The sequence below is a fragment of the Chiloscyllium punctatum genome, chromosome 6, assembly GCF_047496795.1.
Source record: "Chiloscyllium punctatum isolate Juve2018m chromosome 6, sChiPun1.3, whole genome shotgun sequence".
NCBI lineage: Eukaryota > Metazoa > Chordata > Chondrichthyes > Orectolobiformes > Hemiscylliidae > Chiloscyllium > Chiloscyllium punctatum.
In genome coordinates this window covers 40956693-40980063 of record NC_092744.1, presented here as the reverse complement: position 1 = coordinate 40980063, position 23371 = coordinate 40956693, and the positions used below count along the sequence as shown (strand labels likewise).

The window sequence follows — 23371 nt, the reverse complement described above, 5'->3', positions numbered from 1 at the left end:
TGTTTGGCTATGTATATATTTTATCAATATTAAGTTCAGAATTTTAAAAATCTATCAAACAGATTTCTTTAGTAACAAAAAATTATTGATTCATTATACAACAAAGATGCAAAGTTTGAATTATGAAAGAATATTTATCTTCCTAAGTAACCCACACACAATCTAGCTAATAGAGTCATAGAGTTTTAGAATCCTACAGAACAGAGATAGGCCCTTTGGCCCACACTGTTCCATACTGACCAAAATGTCTGCCCATGCTTGCCCCATTTCCCTGCACTTGGCCCATATCCTTCTACTGTGGAAAATAAAGACATTTCTTTGTGGAGATTTTTTTTGTAGAAATATCTACCCAAATAGGTGTTAATTCTTAGAGAATACAATGATAGGACGTGATATATTCCAGGTGAGTTTTGTCTGGTATCCTTGCACAAATAGATGCATGTCACTAGGGATTGTCTTTGGGATTTTCACAGAAGCAGTACTTGCAGGAGATGTCAAAAGGATGTCTTCCAAAAGGAAGGAGAATAGCTGTTTCAGTTTCTCAGCTCTCACATGGGATCTTTAAGTTGGTCTTTTCAAAAAGCGCACAAAGGCTGAGCTGAAGATTTAATCTCTTCACAAGCTACGCCCCCAACTGAACTTAAAATAAAATCAAATAGCCACAACTATTGACAATCATAAACTCAGATTATGAATTCCAGTAGGTTCAAACAATTAGCTGAACTCATGGACTTTAAGTTAGTGTCTTTCAAAAGAAAAGGATCCCATTATGTCCTTTTTTAAAAAAAAGAACCAATTATCACAATCAATTAGACATGAATTGTGAAAAGATTTTCACAATGGTAGAGCCTTCATAAGTGTCCAAGATTATTTAAATCCAGTCCAGCCTTTCTCGAGACAAGTCTCTCAAATAGTCACATTTCCATGGTAATGAACCTGTAACTCACACTCTCATTATCCTCGCTTTGCATTCAGATAAATGCACGGTATTCCTGATTTATCTTTCATTATTTTCTCCCTTGCTTTGACCTCAACTTTCAAATGACTATTCTCTATTGTAGTGTTATCTACCTTCCCCTGGATTCTGTGGACCACAGTACTACTCTCTGATATTATCTACTGGTTCCCACCCCAAAGCTGAGTTAATTTAAAATGTACCCCCCCCCGCCTCACGCCCATACCAACAGGCCCATCAAAAATTTAATCCCAGCTCTGATCATTGTGTAGGTCTGCATATATCCCACCTTCCCAAGGCCTATCTACCATCAGCAAGGCACAAGTCAGGAGTGTGATTGAATATGCCTAGATGCATGCAGCTCCAACAACACTCAAGGAACTCAACACCATTCAGGACAAAGGAGTCGACTTAATTGGCACCAATCCATAAACATCCACTCCCTCCACCACACCATCTAACTGCAGTGTGTAACATCTACACATTGCACTGCAGCAATTTGCTAAGACTCCTTAGACAATCCCATAGCTACCTGGACTACACTTTCTCCCACCAAGCCCCTGTAAAAATGCCATCCCTTACTCCTAATTCCTCCAGCTCCACCGTATCTGCTCTGAGGAGGAGCAATTCCACTCCAGGATATCCCAGATGGCCTCCTATTTCAAGGACCGCAATTTCCCCTCCCCCGTGATCAACAATGCCCTTCCGTGCATCTCCTCCATTTCCCATACCTCCACCCTTGAACTCCACCCCTCCAACCGCAACAAGGATAAAACACCCCGATCCCCACCTTCCACCCACTAATCTCCGGATACAGCACATTATCCTCTGCCATTTCCACCACCTACAATCAGACTCCACCACCAGAGATATATTTCCCTCCCCACCCTTAACTACATTCCGCAGAGACCACTCCCTCAGTGAACTCCCTCCTTAGGTCCATGCCTGCCACCTACTCACCCTCCACTCCCAGCACCTTTCCTTGCAGCTGCAAAAGGTGTAAAATCTGTGCCCACACCTCCATCCAAGGCACCAAAGGATCTTTACACATCTGGCAGAGATTTCCCTGCACATCCAAACACTTCATCGACTGTGTCCGTTGCTCTCTATGCGGGTTCCTCTACATACACAGGAACACCATCACCTGCATGTAAGACAGCTATTTTGCTGATGTCAAAAGTAAAGTAATTGGTTTATCGTTTTAGCGCTGTTTAATGGTTTTAGCTAATGTAAACAGGCTAAAACAAGAATGTTTTGAGGTAAAATGCTTTTACTTGAAGACACAATTATGTTTTAAACTTGCTTAGTTATTGGTATAGAAAAGATCAAAACAATTACAAGGCTACAAGACTCACTGCAGAACCCGTATTACCATTGGCCAGAAAGTGAACTGGACTAGCTATGTAAGTACTATGATGGAAGCTTGCAATGAATAACTTCTTTCTGGACTCCCCTAAAGTCTGTCCACCATCTACAAGGCAGAGTCAGGAATGTGATGAAAGCTGCCCTACTTGTCTGGATGAGTGCAGCTCCAACAATATTCAAGAACCTTGATAACACAAATACTTTGGAAATAGTTCTGCAGTATTATACTCTTGTAGTTGCTTTGACCATTTTAGGTTTATCATTTGGGATGTTAGTTAATTGCTAGATAATGACACCAATGTAAAGTACTAGAAGGAAATTAATTTTTCATTCATGATCTCATTTGTTGATCATTAGTTTTTTTTTAAAAAAAAACTCTCAATACTTTTGATCCATAGCATATGTAATAAAGCATTTGGCTTTTATGCATCTTAATCATGAATGAGTGCATATTTTGGGGATTTAAGGGGTATATTTACAGCTAGCAGTTAGAAATCTTTATTTTTGCTGTTCTTGTTAAAGCTAAGTGTGTTACAATAAATTGAATTTTTGTTGCAAATTGCTTTTGTCCTGAGTAGCAGTTAGTTATGCAAAAGGGTTATTTTGCTGATCTCATGTCATGTTTTATAGATATCCACATATTGTGACAGCTTGTGAAACAGTGAGGCATGATTATTTGTGTACTCTTTAGTTAAGTCATGACACTAACATAAATGGCCTTATTGATGCCATTTCTGTGGAGATTTATGGAGCTAGTGAGCCAAGAGGAACAAGCTGTCATCAAAGTCATTCAAATGCTCTTACAAAAAGTGATTGATTCTTTGACTTGCTAATCAGGAGACAATAGAACATGATATCACTAATACAACTATTACTTTTAAAGAAATCAATCAGAAATTGGGCACACTGTTCATTAAACTGCTTCCGCATTAAAAAGCCAATTAGAGTTCAGGAGGTCTCTGAGACAAGGGATCAATAAGTGTTGGTTTTTGGTGGTTCGATATACAAGGAAGAAAAAAGAACTTCAGTCAACAGAATAGAACGAAGAGACCTTGCCCAGTCAACCAGAGTTATGAACTGGCATCTAAAAAAAAGTGGAGTGAAAGCACTACTTTTATTAACTTTTCTTCTACTTAGGATAAACATAATTTCAAAAATAAACATGTAAATTTGGAATTGCTCTTTTAACTAATCAGGACAGTATAATTGATATCCATTGTCTCAAATTCAGTCTTTAATTGTAAAGAAGGGCTCTTGTGACACTGTGGTAGTGTCCTTATTTCTGACAAGGAGGCCAAGATTCAAGTCCCACCTGCTCCAGAGGTGTGTAACGACATCACTGAACATGTTGATTAGAAAACATCTATAAATTGTAATTAGCTTTAATTACAAGACCTTGTCAAAGTTAGCCCAAGTTATTTTTTTATTCATGGGTGTCACTCGCTTGCCCAGCATTTATTAACCATCCCTAATTACCCAGAGAGCAGTTGAGTCAATCAAATTGCTATGGGTCTGGAGTCACATGTAGGCCAGGATAGGTAAGGAGGGTTGTTTCTTTCCCTAAAGGACATTTGTGTACCAGATTGAGTTTTATTCCCCCGAAGAGTTTTATGATCACCATTAGACTCTTAGTTTCAGATTTTTATCGAATTCAAATTTCACCATCTACCATGATGGGATTTGAATCCAAGACCCCAAAACATTTACCAGGTCTCTGGATTAACAGTTTAGCAATAATAGCACAAGGTCATCACCTCCGTTTTACATGTGTTAGATATTCACCTTTAGCCTATGTGTAAATGCTTTGAGATAAATTCTATTACCCAAAGACGCAAGTTATGTTTTACAATAGTTCAGTTTTGTAATTTAAAATATAGGTCTATCTGTATTAGTTTTATTGGTTATTTAGAGCTTTACATATTTTGTTATATGTTGCAATAGTACTTTAACTTTAGTTTAATATATTCAGTTTAGTAATAAGATATGATCTTGATTGTTGAGATCAGAAGAAGCCAGAATTATTTTTGAAAACAATTCTAGTTAATTTGCTGTAGACATACAGTACTATGGAATCACACATGGTTCATTTAATTAAAGAATATTGATAGGTTTTTGTGAATACTTATTGTCACCTGGTAATATGACATAAATTGCTCTCCTGGTGTGACACTATCTTGTTGTGAAATTATGACGTTTGGAGTGACAAGGTGTCCTACAAAGGGATGTGACTTACACTTTAGAGAATAAAGCAGGAAATAGTAGGAAATGTGTCAATAAGATTGTCATCATTAACAAAACCAATTAGGAATTGGGCATACAATAATTAACCAAGCTAAGATGTCATTTAGAGTCTCTGATCATATGCAGGAGGTAATAGCTTGCACGGGTTAATATACATTATTAGCAGTGAGAGATTTTTTAGTGGCACAGGGAGGATCGTCAGTTTTAGTCAACAGAAGGAGAGACTTGTACCCAGCCAGTTAAAGTGAATCCCAAAATCTTAAACGCACTGTGGGTGGAGCCCACCACAACGTCTAGAGCTTTCTCAATGGCAGTGCTCTCCTAAGGATATTACTTAAGGTAGGGTTTCACACACCTTTCCACCTGTTTATTGCAGTTGGTGATGGTCTCCCCTGCCTTTGTTTTCAAAGTAACAGTTTCCTTTGTTGATGGACTTACTGCCTTTTTATTCCTTTGTGCCCTTAGCATTCATTGTCAAAGACCACTTGGATATTCTAGCAAAGTTGTAAACAGTAATCACTGGTCTGTTAAACTTGTGGTTTGCAGAGTCACTTTGATTCCTCTTGTAATTAATAAGAGCAGATCACTTGTCTTCAATAACAGATTCGATCATGAGGTTAGCAGTCAGTGTTTTTCCACATATTTCCCATAGGCTGCAAGTGCAGTATTCTGTAGATGATGTTTCAAAATACTCTGTGGGAGAGTACCAGAATTGAAAATCATTAGACTGAAAAACTGTTCGTTTATCTTGGCCAGCACTGACATGACGACAGCATTTCTGCTTTGAAAAAAAGCTTCAAGGGTTGTATTCTAATCCTACTGCACACCAGGTAGCAATTTGTATCAAAGTCAGCACTGTGTAGCTGCTTCTGTTAAGTACACTGCTGATGCTCAGATCCAGCTGGCGCAAATGTTATGATCTGAGATGTCTCCACGCTGTGGTATGGTATGTCCTGGAAAGAAGTGTAATCCACAGTTTGTGGAAGTCTCTTTCTTTTCACATTGATCATTTGCAGGTCAAAACACAAGAGGCAGGAACACCTTGTTCAATGGCTAGTTTCAATCTTGCACTGAAAACCCCCAATAGGTTATGGCTTGGTATTCCAGAAGAATTGTCAATCTCCTCATAGAGATGTTCTTTTATCCCTGTAGTGAAGACAACATTGGAACATATTCACAAGGTAACTGTAGGAGTTGACAGGCAATGAAAGAGAATATGTTCTGACCTATTTCTTGCTGGAGTGGTACTACCATTCGGGAATAATGTTTCTAAGAGGCCTACTCCTTGTTCACATATTTCCTCTGATCATTACCCTTCTGATGAAGATGTAATGTTTTTTGTTTCAGCAACCAATTGTTGGTGAGCCTGGATTCTTGTAGGGAAGTGAAACGTGTTCAAGCTATGAAGTTTTTGATTGAACATGTATGTCAGATAGTTGTGATCAATCAGCTGCAAATCATCTGTCAGTCCTCAGCGCAAAGGCAGGCTGGGACTTAAAAGCAATTGAAAATTTGACAACTTGAGTTTTGTTTCTTTCCCCCCCCAATCTGTTTACTAGGTCCATTCACCTTCTGAGCAGACTGTGATAATTGGTCACTGAAACAGTCCAGCATTGCCAGTAAGGTGTTGCCAATTACTGTGGTTGAGCAGTGAGGCACATGGGTCCTTACCACCAAAACCTTCAGCATCAAATCTGTGCACCAATCTTGTTACTTCTAACTGCTGTCACCAAGTGTCAATAATCTCCAGTGGTACTGCAGCATTGTCTCCAGGATACATAAAAATTTAAAACTTCATGGTCCTCTCTCTTTCTCCCCCACCAATCTCCACTTTAACCTCCCCTGTTGAATCAAAATGAATAAAAAGCACCGCATTTGGCACTAAACTAGTTGCAGGTGTTCCCAAAAAAACAAAATAATTTTAACATTGTGGACCTTTGAGATCCACTCCAGATTTTTGTCAGCTATGAAGAATCCAGTTTATCAAGTTACAAGGAGAACATGCATTTCAACAGGGAGAGTTTTACACTTTGACTTGTTTTTTTTTGGCATTGCTACTAGCCAGCAGTGTACACTGAAAAAGGAGAAACACACAAAAGCACAAGCATTCCATCTTCACCCACATTCTAGATGAATTACAATGATTTGTTGGACAGGTAATTCAATCCTACAAACTCCTGACACCATCAGGCTAAATATGGCCAGGTAATAATTAGTCCTAAGCCCAGTGCAATGATATCATATAATTAGGCTGCAGGTCTTCATGTTGTTAACAAAGATCTATTAAATTAAAACAAATTTCAGATTAAAGCAAATGGCAAAACAAAATAATGATTTGAAGAAATCTTATTCTGTTGCCCAGAGATAGAAACACAAGTCTTAAAATCCAGCCTCAAAATGTTCCCATTATAATCGAGACATTTTCTTTTGAAAATGGAAGAGTTGGTCCTGTTCTGTGCTCATTGAATCCTTTTCTCCATCCACCATATTGTATGCAAAATCACATTACTGGCAATGAAAATTCTGAGTTCCTTTGATGAATCACTTTAATGACTTTTACTCACCCCATCCCCGTAAACATGTACGCCACCAGTGATCAAAAATCTCTGTAACCTTAAACATACTCAAAACATTGAGCCTCAACAGCTCCCTGTGGTAGGGAATGCTAAAGGATTAAATTTCTCATCAATTTTAAAAGACAGCCTACTGGTTATTAAATTGTACCCCCTCGATCTAGGCTCCCCAATTGGGGTAACATTTTACCTGCACCAACCTAGTCTTTCCCTTGAAGAATTTTGAAAGTTTTGATGAGATCACCTTTCATTCTTTGAAATTCTGCAGAATACTGGCTCAGTTTACCCAATTTTTCTTTTACAAAGGAGAGTCCCACAAACCCAGGAAGAATACTGGAGAACCTTTGTAGTATTCCTTCTATAGCAATAATATTGTTCTTCAGATAATACAATACTCAGACCAATGCAGACTAACCAAGGTCATATACAATTGAAGCAATAATTCAGTACTCTTTACTCAGATCCTCTTGCTATAATAAGGTCATGTAGGTCCCTTTGTACATCTACATTTTCCAAAGTCTTAGCATTTATGAAATACTCTGCCCACCTGCTTCTCTAACCAAAATGGATAAACTTTGTTACAACACATTGACAGACCATCAAATCAAATCAGCCACCTATCCCTGACTCAATGACCATCAAAATTGACACAAATGGTTCCTAAATGGACTTTTTGAAGAACCAGACTTTATATGAATAATCAATTCTGGACACCAGGTTTATATCTTTGGCAAAACACTTACTAGTTTATTAATAATGGCTTTAGCAAAGTTAAATCACATGGTAACCTAATTAATGTCAATGATTTAAATCCAATCTTTTATTATTCTAGACCCCACATTCTAAAATACAAAGACACAGTTATGGGATAAGTCAAAAACAAAAATGAAATGGAATTGGCCGGTTCACCTAAGCAAACTCCACGATCTGCAAAATCACAGGCACGTGGGATCATATCTTGTTTGGTTTCTGAAGACACCGATGCTTGCAGATAGCTACCAGTCAGCTCTGAGGACAATTAAATACCTATAACTGAGATTCTATTCTCCAAACTTTCAATACTTTGATAATGAGATGACATCTAAGCAGTAGTCTAATTACTGTTCTGTAGTTTTCACAGCAATTACCCAACTTAAACAGTTCAAACTTTGGTTTCTCTTTGTAGGACTGGTTGTCTCCGCATGGGGCACCTATTATCATTCAAACATCTCCCATCCGTTTGAGCATAATGTATCTCCAAGTCAAATGCTGGTAAAGTACTCTGAACAAGAATCAATCTGCAACTAACTTCTACGCTTGGCCTTATAAACAAATATCAGTTCATTTAACAATCGGTCCAAGGATTATCTTAGCTTTCACTTCACTGATTCATACTAAAAATGATTAAGATCTCAACATTTTACATGCTTCTATATTATATTCCATCTGCTGTTTTAGTCCATTCATTCAGCCTGTTGAAATCTCCACAAGCCACTTTACATCTTCCTTGCAACACACATTCCTAGTTAGCTTTGCAAATTTGGAAATATTACCTTTGGGTTCCAAATCCAAAACAATAAATATATGAACAGCTGGAGTCTCAAACACTGACACTTGCCATATCCCAATTGTAATGCATGCCTGCCATTGAGCAAATGACTTATTTATTCCTACACAAAGGCTTTCAGACAGAAAACAAGTTTTAATCCATACCAGTACTTTACCTCCTATTCTGTTTTCTTTATGGCTTCTCCCCAGCCTACTGTGGGACTCTTTATCAAAAGTGTTCTGAAAATCTAAATATACTATATTTAGTATCTCCTTTATCAATTTCTTAGTAACATCCTCAAAAATCAAAGGTCACCAAACACAATTTCCCAATCAAATCCATGCCTAGTCGTTATTTAGTTGTCTATTTAACCCATCCTTTATAATAATTCTATTATTTCCCTACCACTGATGTTAAGGGTAACAAATTCAGTAGCTCCCTGTTTTCTCTCTCGGTCCCTTCCTTAATAGTGGAGTGACATTTGCTATCTTCCAATCTTCAAAAATCATTCCAGTATGAGTTTTGGAAGATAATTTACCAGTGCATCGACTATCTGAAAAACCACCTTCGTCAATATTCTGGATGACAGCCATCAGATCCTGATGAGCCCCTTTAATTTCTCCAGTACTACCTTCTCATTAATGCTAATTTCCTTTAATATTTCATTCTCTCCAGACTTGGATCTCTACTCCTGGCATCTTCCTTAGTGAAATAGACACCACATAGTCAACTAGTCTGCCATTTCTCCATTCCCTTTATCAATTTTCCTAATCTGGCTATAATGGACCCAAACTAATTTTAGCCAAAGGTTTCCTTTATACATATCTATCGAAGCTTTTAGTCCATTTTTATGTCTGTTGTTAGATTACAAACAAATTTTATTCTCATCTTCCTTATCATTTTCTTAGTCCTCCTTTATTAAATCAATATAAAGCTCCCAGTCAGAATTGCTGCTATTTCTGAAAATCTTTATCGGCCTTTTCTTTTAAGCTTAGGTAATCCTGAACTTCCTTTGTTAGCCACGTTTGGCTTAGATTGTGCAACTTTTATTACATAACTGACCCATGTTAGAGTCAAACTGAGTTTCATGTTAAACTATCTAGTTAAGAAAATTTATTGCATGCTGATCTAGGAGTAATCAATGTAGCATTACTTCAATACATTCAAATAATTTTGTAAAAGTTGTACTTAGGGAAATACACAGTACAGACTTTTGTTGCAAGTGCACAATTAAGTAAAACTACCAAGTCATAAATAATCCTGCTTTGTAATCACCATTATATTAATATAGGGGTAAAAATTTGGGTTCTTTTGTAAAATTGAACAAATTGTAATTAAATTATTAACTTTAAAAAGTTTTCCTGGACAGAGTTGCACATAATTTTGGCTGGAAAATTTATACTCAAGTTCGGAAAGTTCGAAGCACTTCTTAATTTAGTATCCTACTACTTTATTAACTAAGTTATTCATTAATGTTGACCAAGTGTGAAAATCTTATACATCAATTTTGTTTTATCTCATTATAAACATGCATTCAAAAGTTTGCTACTTCACACTTTTATAACAATTTACGCTGAACCGCATGGTGTGCAATTGGTGAATAATAACCTTTTCATTCTCAAACAAACCAGACAATAAAATCTTCAGTAAATCTACTCAAAGTGGAGGTACGTTTTTATTTTATATTGCTATTCACACAATAGTCGAGTTTTCTTATACTGAAATGAATACAATACTGGGTGAAGATCATAGGAACCAATGCTATCAAGTCTAGAATTATAACATTGAGTACAGATTTGATAATTAGATGAAATACTGCAGGACACTGTGATTTGTTAAACAGTGAAAATAGATGTTCAGGGAGTGTGCATATCTGTAAAATAAATTCACCTCAAAATGTTCCATCGAAAACCACAGACAAAATATTCCAGAGAAAACTATGCTTTGGACAATGGGATTATATAATCAATTTTGAATTATACAAATGGTTTGCATTACAATGGGTTTATCAATAATGTGCCTTTCAAATCTACAGGTCACAAAGAACTTCAAGGATTAAAATACAAACTTTGAGAAGCATAAACATTTTCAAAAAAACAATAACTACCATTTGAATCAAAAGTATGAAGAGTCATTATCTCTTTCATTGCCCTACATAAAACTGTACATTACACCAAATACATGTGACTTCATTTGAATTTTAATCCACTACCCAAAAAAAAGTTTAGATATGTCTTGACAACGGTGGCACTTAGTAAACATTTTTACACTTGGTATTTGATTAGATTTTGAGCATTCAAAAACCGTTTATCAGTATCTTTAAGTGAATGCTATTAACATGAACACAAGTACAAATTATTAACTTATACCATCAGCAGCATTAAAGTGTTTTCAAAGTTTCAAAGACAAAATATTGCATTCTGTTGGCCAGTTATCAGTACTTTCATTTTGAGCATTTTCCAAATGTAAGCCCCACAGAAACCAAAAGTACAAAATCCTCAAATATAAAAATATGAACTGGAACTGGTTACCTGATGCAAAACGTGGAAGTACTCTGCAACAAACCTGCAAAAGTGTATCAATGTGAATTGAACATGTGCACATAGCATTACACAGATATGAATGTATTACAGGCTGATTATTGGGCTGAGAGCTGCTGGAAAAAAGTGTTCTGTGCTACATATTACTGCATGAATTCTATGCTACTGTGGTTTCCAGGAAACAAGTTCTTTCAGTGATCCAACCGCAGTGCAAGCACAAATAAAATCAGGTAGACAGACAAATCCTGCCCACCTCTCAAGAGGATTTTTATTTACATTACTGCAGAAACACACCGACTACAAAATTCTGAGTGCACAGGTAGAACGAGACTTCTCTGAATGTAAGGGAGATTGTAATTGAAACACCCCAGTGTTTGAATAAATTAAAAACCTTCATGGTAATTGCTGCTAGCTTGGATATTTTTGGGCCAGATTTAAAACATGGCTGTTCTATGAATCAATGTCCTCACTTTCAGAAAGGTCTTCATCTGTATCTGGTGGTAAAGAAAATACAAAAGGCAGAAAATTAAAATGTTTGAAAAATAGTACTGAGCATATTTTTATTTTAGTGATTTGTCCTAATCTGCAATTAAACTATTAACATATTAAAGCTGGGCAATGTTGCTTTGTCTCAATTTAGTTACTGCAAGTACATTGTTACCCATGTTGGTCATATTTTATTTACTGTTGTCAACACGTTATCCCATAGAAATTCAGTACTAATTGGATTACAGACCAAATAGATTTTCTTTTACCAAATTGGGCTAAGTGCCTGATGGATAGATAATTATAGTATATTATTGTGGATCAAATAGCTGTTTGCGGTAGTGTTTAACAAGTTAGGGAGTCAGTTAACCCAAATCATCCATTTAAGCTAATTTCAATTGGTTTTAATGTTGTACTTCATTTAGTTTACTATTTGAAATTCTGTAGCTAATTTTAAGATGACATATCTGGTCAGAGAATACAGACATGTATCATTTTATTACTATGTTCCTAGCTTTTTTATGTTTCCACTGACAACATATTATTTTCATTGAACCACCTACATCATTGGGTCTTGCAGATTAGTAAACATTATATATTCCAAAACCAGCAAAATAAGCTGAAGAATTACGGTAATGCATAATGAAAATAATTTTGAAAAGATGTGGATAAAATTAGTTCAATGTCTTAATAATAAAGCTTCAGGGTAGGACCAAGGTAGTTACAGTAGTCTTAAGATGACAGTATGAACAGGAAACAGTCAACTGCTTAGAGGGAATACTTTGGTACAGAGGGCTGGAGGCAGTTGCAGAGGCAGGTGAGAGCAAGAACATCTGCACTCAAATGGAATGGGAACAGGGAACAAGTGAAGGTTAGTGGAAAAAAAACATCAAGCAGAACTTAGAAAGGATGGCAAACAAGAGATTTATACAAATTCGACTACAATCTCAGCTGATGACAACATTAAAGCAGGTAAGCTAGGAGGCAAGATGATGATTAATATGTCACCAAGTGAGATTAAAAATGCTACATGGGATATTAGGTGATGGAACAGAATCAAAGAGCAATCACAGTTATTCCTACGTGTTTACCTCAAGCAAGTAGCCAGGGAAAAGCAAAGCATTTGTGCTTGTGTGTGCAGTTTACAGAGAGATTAAGTACAATGGTTTTAGCCTTGCAGATATTAAAGTGAAAGCAAATACAGATATATCCTCAATGTTTTCACAATTGTCAGGTATAGGATTTGTAGTCATATTTCGACTGAGTAAGCAATAATTCAGACTGGTGGGAGGAGGTAGCAAGAGTGTTTAATTTTTTTTGCTGATTAGGCTAACATTTGCTGTCCATCCAAACTGCTACTTAAAATAGTGAGACCTTCTTGAATGGCTAATCCATGTGACAAAGGTACAGCACACAATAGGGCTTGTGGGGGTGGGTGGAGATCAAGATTTTGACTTTGGAAGAGTGATGGAATATGATATTATTTTGAGTCAGGATGATGTGTAGCTTGAATGGAGTTGGTTGCATTCTTTTGCACCTGCTGCCCTTTTCCTTTCAGGTGGTAAATATCACGGGTTTGAATGTAGCCACTGTACATTATATCAACAGAAGTCTTGAAACTTCGAATAAATCAAAATTTAGGGATAATGCTGAACAAGTTTCAACTCAAATGCTTGCACTTCTGAAGCACATGCATAGTATGCTTAGGCAAGTGAATGTACTAGTTTATTGGCTTAATATAGTTTAAAAAACAGCCCTCAGATGCATTAAATATTTGCAGTTGTTTCTTAAATGCATAAATGTGACATTATATCAGTCTACATTTGACATGGGTTTGAAGATTTGAATAGTCAGGAATAAATTTTCACTTTTGATCTGTGAAACTACTGTGAATTTTAAAACTGACATATAATCAAATTTGTCCCAAATCATTTTAGTTTCAAAACAGATTATAAACAATATATTTAACATAAAAATGAGGCATTTTACTATTACCATCTTCAAAGTCCTTTTCCCGGTCATCAGCTCCTTTCATGCCATCTTCGTCTTCTTCATCTAGCTCCTTGGCAATTAACTGTCGTGCTAATTTGATATTCATGCCTTCGTTGTAATGCATTTTTCTCTTCATCTCAAACTGCTTCTTGTTTTCTTCAAAGAAATGAAATATTTAAGTCTCATTGTGAAATTATTTTTTTCTTCTTCAGCACAGATTGCCACCACATTTATTTACTGATTCTACAGAACTTTGCAAGGTTTAACCAAAGTATTGAATTTATTGTGAAGTAACTAAAAGATGGGCATCAGATTGCACACATCATATTCCACAAAAGGATACTGTGAATTGTAAGTAATTAGGAATGTTAAGGAAAAAGATAGTTCATCTTCCAATGGCTTCACCAGCAAATCAACTATAAATAATACAACCAATTCAATTACCAAGTGACAGACAGTTGATAAAATAATACAGAAATCTCTCATGAAGTGCGAAACATAAATACCAATTCACACCCTGAATAATCACATATTTGAGTTCTCAACTGCTCTCATAAGACAAGCCCTTCATTTCTTGGATCTTTCTTGTGATCCTACTCCAGATTCCCCACCCTCCAAACAAACCTGTTGGACTATAACCCGATGTTGTGAGATGTTTAACTTTGTCCACCCTGTGTCCAAAACCACCACCTCCAAATCGAGACTGGGGAGTGGGGGGGGTCACTTCGGAAGTTTTACAGAAAATGAGCAAGGCAAAGCTTTTGGAACTGGCAGACAAGCTGGAATTGAAATTGCTTTCATTTGTGAGGAAAAGGGAGTTAATTGCAGTAATAACTTGACATTTACAATTGTCAGAAATGCCAGTGGAATCTTTGGAAATGGCTAAAATTCAATTGCCAATGAAGCAGCTTCAACATAAATCAGAAATGAAACAGTATGAATTATGATTGAAAGCAGAAGAAAGGGAGAAAGAGTTTTGAATTTCAAAATTTTAGAACAGAAAACTCAAAGTCGACTTAAAATTATGAAGCTGAAGGTGAAAGGTAGAAGTAGTAACGAGGAGTGATTGAAAGCAGTTACATTATCACTAAAGTCCTGGTGGGATCTGTTTAAAAATATCTGAACATTGCCTAAATTCGACGAGAAGGATGTAGAAGCCTTTTTCATTTCATTTGAGAAAGTGACCATGTGGGTATTGTTGATCAAAACAAAGTTGGTAGGTACAGCTGGTGAGGTATTTGCATCACTATCTGGGGAACATTAAGAGGTTTTAAAAAAAGCTGTCTGAAATGCATATGAATGTGTGCCAGAAGCCAACTGACATTTTTAGAATCTAAGGAGAGAATGTGGTCAAGCATATATAGAGTTTGAAAAGATCAAACAAAGTAACTTTGACAGGTGGATAAAAGGACTGAAAACAGATCAAACACACAATACTCTTAGACTATTATTTTGGAGTTCAAAAATTCACTTTCTGAAGTAGTAAGAAATCATGTGGAAGAGCAGAGAGATAAGATTAATACTGGAAATGGCAGATGATTGAGTTGATTCACGAATCAAAGCTTGGCTTCCAACAGCAATTTCTATTTGAGAGGGATAGAAATTGGGGCAAAGAGAAATCCTCAGGTAATAAGGGAAGTAAAAAAAACTTAGATGTTTTCATTGTCATAAAGTAGGCCACACAAAATTGCTGTGTGGTGGTTTAGTAAAAGCACTGACAAGACAGATATGGGGAAGCAGGATAAACCAGTGCGTTTGTTGAAATGGTAAAGGAAAGCACAGTGGAAGCTAAAAAGCTGCAAAGAGATACAGGAATAAATCAATGTTTCATGGTGACAGAAGATAAGTAATTCAAAAGGAATATTGCCAGAAAAGGTGGTAACTTGTGGAATTCATGGTGAGAAGAGCAGTGTTCCATTATATTGAGTGAGGTTGGAGAATCCAGTGAAAAATATAGTAGTAGGAGCAATAGAAAAAAAATCTCGATTCCAGAAGTACAGAAATAGATTCCTTTATCCGAAATCCACAAAGCTCTGAAATCTGGCCTTTTTTGAGAGGTTTTTTCCTCTATAACAAAGCTGTTTGGTGTGCAAACAGTTAAACCAACTCTACACCCATGTGACGTGGAGGCGTGGCCCAGCACTGGCAGGCATCAATTCTGTCTCAGCACTCTTAATACTCACAGGTGCGTCTGCTGTTCAATAAGACTTTTTAAAATTTCACCGTGAAACTGTCACTTATTCCAAAATCTGAAAAATTCCAAATTCCAAAAACCAGCTAGCCCCATGGGTTTCAGATAAAGGATTGTATATCTGCATTGTTTATCCTTCGTAATGATATGCTGGATCACAGATGGGCTTGATGCCTGCTGTGGTTGAAAACCAGTGGAAAATCAGGCAACTAAGCATATTCTGGGACTTTTTCCTGACTGTGCGGTAACAAGGTCAGAACGCTACATATTGAAAAAGTAGTAGAAATCAAGGAGTAAAAGTAAGGAAGTTGAATTTCAATCAGACAATGTACGATCAAAATGGTTAAGAAAAAACAAGAACAGGTGGAGGATAAAGTGGATATTTTTAGTTCAGAAAGGCTAGCTGAATTACAGAGATGAAAAATTAAAGCGGTTGTATCAAACAGCATATCCAGAAGAATCTGAGCATATCCCAGAACATTACTATCTTAAAGTAAGGTCTTGATAAGGAAATGGGAGACCATCACATATTCAAGTAGAAGAAAAATGGGCAGAAGTTCATCAAGTTGTATGCTGGTAGGTTATAGAAAAGCGATGTAATGGGTAGCACATAAATTACTAGTAGATGGTCATTTGGAGTAAGGTAAACATTTTTATTGGTCTCCACTACAAAGAGATTTGGTTGAATTAGACATGGCGTACTTCCTGTAACACCTCAGCTGCCTGATTTTTCCCACTGGCCTTTCAACCACAGCAGGCATCACTCCCATCTGTGATCCAGCAGTATGGGCTGAGGTTAGAAACAAGATAGGAGAGTTGGGAGTTTTCTATAGGCCTCCGAAAAGGTCCAGAGATGTAGTGGAAAGGATTACAAAGTTAATACTGGATAGGAGAGAAACAGGATAGTTGTTATGGGATCTTTAACTTTCCAAATATTGACTGGAAACACTATAGTTATTTACTTTAGATGGGTTAGTTTTTGTCCAATACAGGCAGGAGGCTTTCTTGACAGTATGTAGACAGGCCAACAAGAGGCAGCACTATATTGGATTTGGTACTGGAAAATGAACCAGGCCAGGTGTTAGATTTGGAGGTAAGCGAGCACTTTGGTGATAGTGACCACTATTCAGAAATGGAAAGGGATACGTATATAACTCAGCACAAGAGTTATTGCTGGGGGAAAGGCAATTATGATGCAAATAGGCAAGATTTAGGATGCATAGGATGGTGAAGGCAACTGCAGGGATGGGCTTAATTGAAATGTGGAGCTTGTTCAAGGAACAGCTACTGCATGTCCTTTGTAAGTATGTGCCTGTCAGGCAAGGAGGAAGGGGTTGAGTGAGGGAACTGTGGTTTATTAAAGAAGTTGAATCTCTTGTCAAGAGGAAGGAGGCGGCTTATGTAAACATGAATTGTGAAGGCTAGGTAAGGCAGCTTGAGAGTTATAAGGTGGCCAGGAAGGACCTAAAGACCGAGCTAAGATGAGTCAGGAGGGGACATGAGAAGTTTTTGGCAGGTAGGATCAAGGAAAACCCTAAAGCTTTCTATAGGTATGTCAGGAGTTAAAAAACAACCAGAGTAAGATAAGGGCCAGTCAAGGGCAATAGTGGGAAGTTATCCGTGGAGTCCAAAGAATATTTTTCATCAGTATTCACACTGGAAAAAGACAATGTTATCAAGGAGAATACTGAGAAACAGGCTACTAGACTAAATGGGATTGAGGTTCATAAGGAGGTGGTGTTAGCAATTCTGGAAAGTGTGAAAATAGATGGGATAGTAGTCCTGGGCCAGATGGGATTTCTCCCAGGATTTTCTGGGAAGCTAGGATGGAGACTGCAGAGCCTTTGGCTTTGACTTTTGTCATCATTGTCTACAGGAATAGTGCCAGAAAACTGGACGACAGCAAATGCTGTTCCGTTGTTCAAGAAGGGACGTAGAGACAACCTTAGTAATTATAGAGCAGAAAGCCTTGCTTCAATTGTGGGTTAACTGTTGGAAAGGATTATAAGAAATAGGATTAATTTGATTAGGGATAGTCAACACAGTTTTGTGAAGGGTAGGTTGTGCTTCACAAACCTTACTGAGTTCTTTGAGAAAGTGACCAAACAGGTAGATGAGGGTACAGCAGTTGATGTGGTGCATACAGATTTCAGTAAAGCGTTTGACAAGTAGGCTATTGCAAAAAATAGAGGCATGGGATTGAGGGTGATTTAGCAGTTTGAATCAGAAATTGGCTAGCTGAAAGACGACAGGGTGGTGGTTAATGGGAAATGTTCATCCTGGAGTTCAGTTATTAGTGGTGTACCACAAGGATCGGTTTTGGGGTCACTGCTGTGTGTCATTTTCATAAGTGATCTAGATGAGGGCATAGGAGGATGGATTAGTAAATTTGTAGATGACACTAAGGTCAGTGGAGTTGTGGACAATGCGGAAGGATGTTGCAGGTAGCAGAGGGACATAGATAAGCTGCAGAGCTGGGCTGAGAGGTGGAAAATGGAGTTCAATGCAGAAAAGTGTGAGGTTATTCATTTTGGAAGGGGCAACAGGAATAAAGAGTACTGGGCTAATGGTATATTCTTGGTAGTGCGGATGAGCAAAGATCTCGGTGTCCATGTCCATAAACCCCTGAAATTTGCCACCTAGGTTGATAGGGCTGTTAAGGCAGCATACAGTGTGTTAGCTTTTATTAACAGAGGGACTGAATTTCCGAGCCATGAGGTCTGGTGCCGCCGCACCTGGGAGTATTGCGTACAGTTCTGGCCACAGTTTTATAAGAAGAATGCAGAAGCATTGAAAAGGGTGCAGAGAAGATTTACCAGGATGTTGCCTGGTATGAGGTAAAGTCTTATGAGGAAAGACTGAGGGATTGGAGGCTGTTTTCGTTAAAGGGAAGGTTGAGAGGTGTCTTAATAGAGACATACAAGATGATCATTGGATCAGAGGTTGGACAGTGACAGCCTTTTTCCTCAGATGACGATGGCTAGGACAAGGGGACATTGCTTTAAATTGAGGTATGATAGATATAGGTCAGATGTCAGAGGTAGGTTCTTTACTAAGAGTAGTAAGGGTACAGGACACCCTGCCTGCAACACTAGTAGACTTGCCAACTTTAAGGGCATTTAAGTGGTCAGTGGATACACATATGGATGATAATGGAATAGTGTAGGTTAGATAGGCTTCAGATCGATTTCACAGGTCGGCGCAACATCAAGGGCCGAAGGGATCCCCCCGTAAAACACATCCATGCTGACCAGAATGCATGTGTCCACGAGGTTTCTAGAGATCATGCCATTATGTGGTATCCCGACTAAAAGGATTGTAGAAGGCGAAATCAAACTTTTTCTCGCTAGATATGGCCTGTCTAAAGAAATATAATCAGATCGAGGATCAGATTTTACATCAAAATCAAAGAAGTTATGGATGACTTCCGAATAAAACAATTCAAATTCACTGTGTACCATCCAGAATCAGAGGGAGAATTAGAATAGTGGCAAATTTTAAAGACCATGTTGAAGGCTTTTAGTCAAGACTATCCAGAGGATTGAGATAAAGGAATTCCATTTATACTTTTTGCAATTAGGGTTGCACCTAATGAATCAGTCCACTTGAATTAGTTTTGCAGCAGGTGAGAGGACCACTAAAATTAATTAAGGAGAAATTGGTGAGTCAGAGTTCAGAGACCATATATTTGGATTGTGTGTCAAATTTGAGGGAAAGATTAAATAGAGCAGATAAATTGGCTTGACAACATTTAAAAGGTGGTGATGAAATAGGAAGCTGACCAAAAATCAAACAGTCATTGTCTTGCTAGCAGAAATAAAGTGTTAGTATTACTACCAGTGGTTCATGAACCTTTAAAAGCAAGGTTTAGTGGGTTTTATCAAATCAAAAGGAAACTAAGTGAGGGGAATTATTTGGCAAGAACGTCAGATAGGAAGAAATCTTAGTATGTCACGTGAATATGCTCAAATGGTATTCTGATGCAGGAGAAAGCAAAAGGAGAATGTGTTACTGGTGACAACACAAAGTGAGGAAACAAGTTCAGATTATTCATATTGGATATTTTTCCAAAAAGCCCCTTCCTGTTGAAGGGCTTATGCCCGAAATGTCAATTCTCCTGCTCCTCGAATGCAGCCTGACCTGCAGTTCCTTTCGAGCACCGCCCACACACACACTACTATTTTTTTCAAATAATACTGGTGCGACAGATTGGTATATACAGATATTGGAACACACGGACACACAGATTCTTCCCTCCTGGGCTGGAGGATTGTCTTTGAAACAATCTATTTTACTGAATTTCCCTTTGCCAAGGTTGCGTTTATGTTATGTTACTATATTGGAACAGTTGCTGTTTAGTATTTAAATCATTCATTATTCTGTCAAGTTTTCCAATCGAGTGAAGTTATTCCAATTCTTCCTGTCTTTGTATTCTTACCTTACAGCTAAAGTGTGTTTTGCTTCAAGCCTGGTAGTTTAATCAAACTGCATTCAAAAAACACTACTTTACACTTGCCTTTAAAAATAAGAAAAAGTTGGGGTCTAGGTTATCTTGATATATTTTGAGGGGGTTTTACTCTGGTCCAATACACTGGCAGCCAGCCTGAAAAAGGCCCCTTTGTCTCCACTCCCTGCCTTCTGCCAGTCAGCCAATTCTCTATCCATACCAGCACCTTGCCCCTAATACCATAGAACATTATTTAGCAGCCTTCTCAACTTATCATAGGCCTTATGGTTTAACCATGAATAGGCATTAGAAACTTAAAAAAACAATGTGAAACACATTGCCTCAATATGAAAATATAGTTGGCTTGCCTTGTTCTTCTGGAGTTAGCTCTTCCTCCTCATCACTACTTTCTTCCTTTGGCTCAAAGATTTTAGGATTAACTCCCTCAGCTGCTGTAAGTCTAAAAAGGTAAAAGATCTGTAGTTTTACAAACAGTTTTAAAGTAGACGTGTTCATATGTTGTATGATAACAAAAAAATGTACACTGACTTTTAAGTAAACTTACAAGCAATTTTGCAAGGGTGTCTTTTCCATTTGAGAAGAACATAAGGGAAGAATAGGCCATTCAGCCCTTCAAGCCCCACTGTGTCATTCAATGGGATGAAGGCTGATCTTCTACTTAATTACTTATTTTCTTTGACTATTCCTATATCACTTTTTTTTTAAAAACCTTTAGAAATCTTTGCTTTGTCACTGCTTGCTAAAGGTACATGTCAGAAACATAGGAACAGGAAGTCATTCAGCCACTCAGTCCTGTTCTTCAATTTTAGATCATGGTTGATCATTTACCTCTATGCTACATTCCCAAATTATTCCTATTTTTCTTGCTATCATTACTAACTATAAATCTTTTAATCTCCACCTTGAACTGACTGACTGACTCAGCTTCCACTCCCCTGGGTTAGAGAATTCAAAAGGTTAACCTTTGAGTGAAGAAGTTTCCTCACATCTCACTTCTAAATAACTAGTCTTTTATTCTGAAACTGCCCCTTGGCTGTAAACCCCATTGCCAGGGGGAATATTCTTTTTGCACCTACTCAATTATCCAATTATGTTGTGAATTTTTATGAGTTGCCTCAACTTCTTCTAAACACCAGAGAGAGTACAAGTCCAATCTCCTCATCAGACACTTCCACCATCCCAGGAATCAAACTAGTAAACCTTGGATACACTCACCACAGGGGGAGTGTAGCATTCTTTAGGCAAGGGGACCAGAACCATACACAATATTAAAGAACGGTCTCATGAATACTCTAAGAGTTCTTTGCTTCTGTACTCAAATCCTCTTGCAATGATGACTAACATAATGGCTTGCCTTTCAAATTGCTTCCTATACCTGCTGGTAGGCTTTCAATTGCTTATGAACAAGACTATCTAGGTCAGTTTGGACTTCAACACTTTCTGATCTCTCATTTAAGAAACCTGCATCCCATATATCAAAGCAGAAAACAACACATTTATTCAGATTGTATTTTATGTACCAAGCTCTTGCCCACTCATTTTGCCTGTCTAAATACGCTTGAAGTCTCTTTGAATCCTCCTTACAAATACATTTCCAACAAACTTTATACAATCTATAAACTTCACAATATTATAAAATGGACCTCACATCTAAATGATTGGCAGATTAAGAATAGGTTAAGTTCAAAGCTGAAGATTGTGTCAACTTGTGGTCTCATTAAATACTCCAAAACTAGCCTTTTTACTAATATTTTATTTCAGTTTCAAGTTCTCACTAGACCCTTGAATCTTAATACTTGCAGGGAGATATCCTGTGTCTTTAAGTATTTATTTCATTGCTTCACCAATTCTATCACAAATTACAGTTGGTTCTGCCATTCTTGTGCAACCCTGTGTTAAGGAAATCATGTTACAATAACACTATTTAACTACTGTGGCCGGAATCACACTCTAGCCAGTTCACGCTTTAAAATTTCTTGCTTCAGAAAGTGTACCCAATTTATCATTCTCAATCCAACAAATTTGCATTAACAAAACACACATTACAGAAGAACGACCTGTATCCTGCTCTGGATTCATATGTCTTAGTTACGGTTTTCTTTTATACATACCTATAAAAAATATCAATTATTTCTTGCTATTTTACATTTTTTTTTAATTCTCTCATTCCTTATCATTTCTTCATTCTTTGAATTCTAACAATCCGCAGGATTATAGCTTTTTTTTAAAAGCACCTTTGTAAGTCTTTGATGTTATACACTTAATGCTTAAAAATCCAGCATTAATTCTTTAAATGCTAACTATCGTCTATCTACTGTCATACCTTTTCAATGATTGGCTGTGGTAGATTGAACAATGTCCACATAGCTTCATAATTGCCTTTGTTTCAATTGTTAGACCCATAATTTCAGATTGAAGTACAGCATATTCAAATTTAAATGGAATGCTCAATCATTTTACAATCATTTTCACCAGTTTCTAAGGTTTCTCTTAAAAACAATGGGGTTATTAGATCATTCCCATAGCATAATATTGAATCTAAAATAGTGCTGATTCCTCAACATGTCACTCTTGGATTATCACAATCATCTCAAACGAATTGCAGGAATAACTCTTCCACAATATTGGTACTAATTAGATTAACCAGTCTACATGTAAATTGAAACCATTATGAGGATTGTATTTCCCTTTTTACATGCACTTTCATTTCCCAATTTATACTATGCCCTATATTACCAAGGAGCAGGAGAATCAACGTTTCGGGCATGAGCCCTTCTTCAGGAATGAGGAAAGTGTGCCAAGCAGGCTAAGATAAAAGGTAGGGAGGAGGGGCGTTGGATACCTATCGCATTTCCAATGCACCTCCCCCAAGTCCCTTCTCCCTACCTTTTATTTTAGCCTGCTTGGCACACTTTTCTCATTCCTGAAGAAGAGCTCATGCCCGAAACGCCGATTCTCCTGCTCCTTGGATGCTGTCTGACCTACTGCACTTTTCCACCAACACATTTTCAGCTCTGATCTCCAGCATCTGC

At 37.3% G+C, this 23371-nt stretch overlaps 1 protein-coding gene across 1 annotated transcript in view; it reads right to left on the bottom strand.

Moving 5' to 3' along the window:
- Nucleotides 1–10318: 10318 nt before the first annotated feature.
- Nucleotides 10319–23371, bottom strand: part of ppp1r2 (protein phosphatase 1, regulatory (inhibitor) subunit 2) — a 32828-nt gene continuing 19775 nt past the window's right edge. The window contains exons 4-6 of the mRNA XM_072572526.1: nt 20687–20778; nt 13684–13836; nt 10319–11696 (exon numbers count right to left, since the gene is read on the bottom strand). Coding sequence (XP_072428627.1) covers nt 11653–11696; nt 13684–13836; nt 20687–20778 — 289 coding nt within the window. The 3' untranslated portion in view covers nt 10319–11652. The remainder of the gene's footprint in view (nt 11697–13683; nt 13837–20686; nt 20779–23371) is intronic.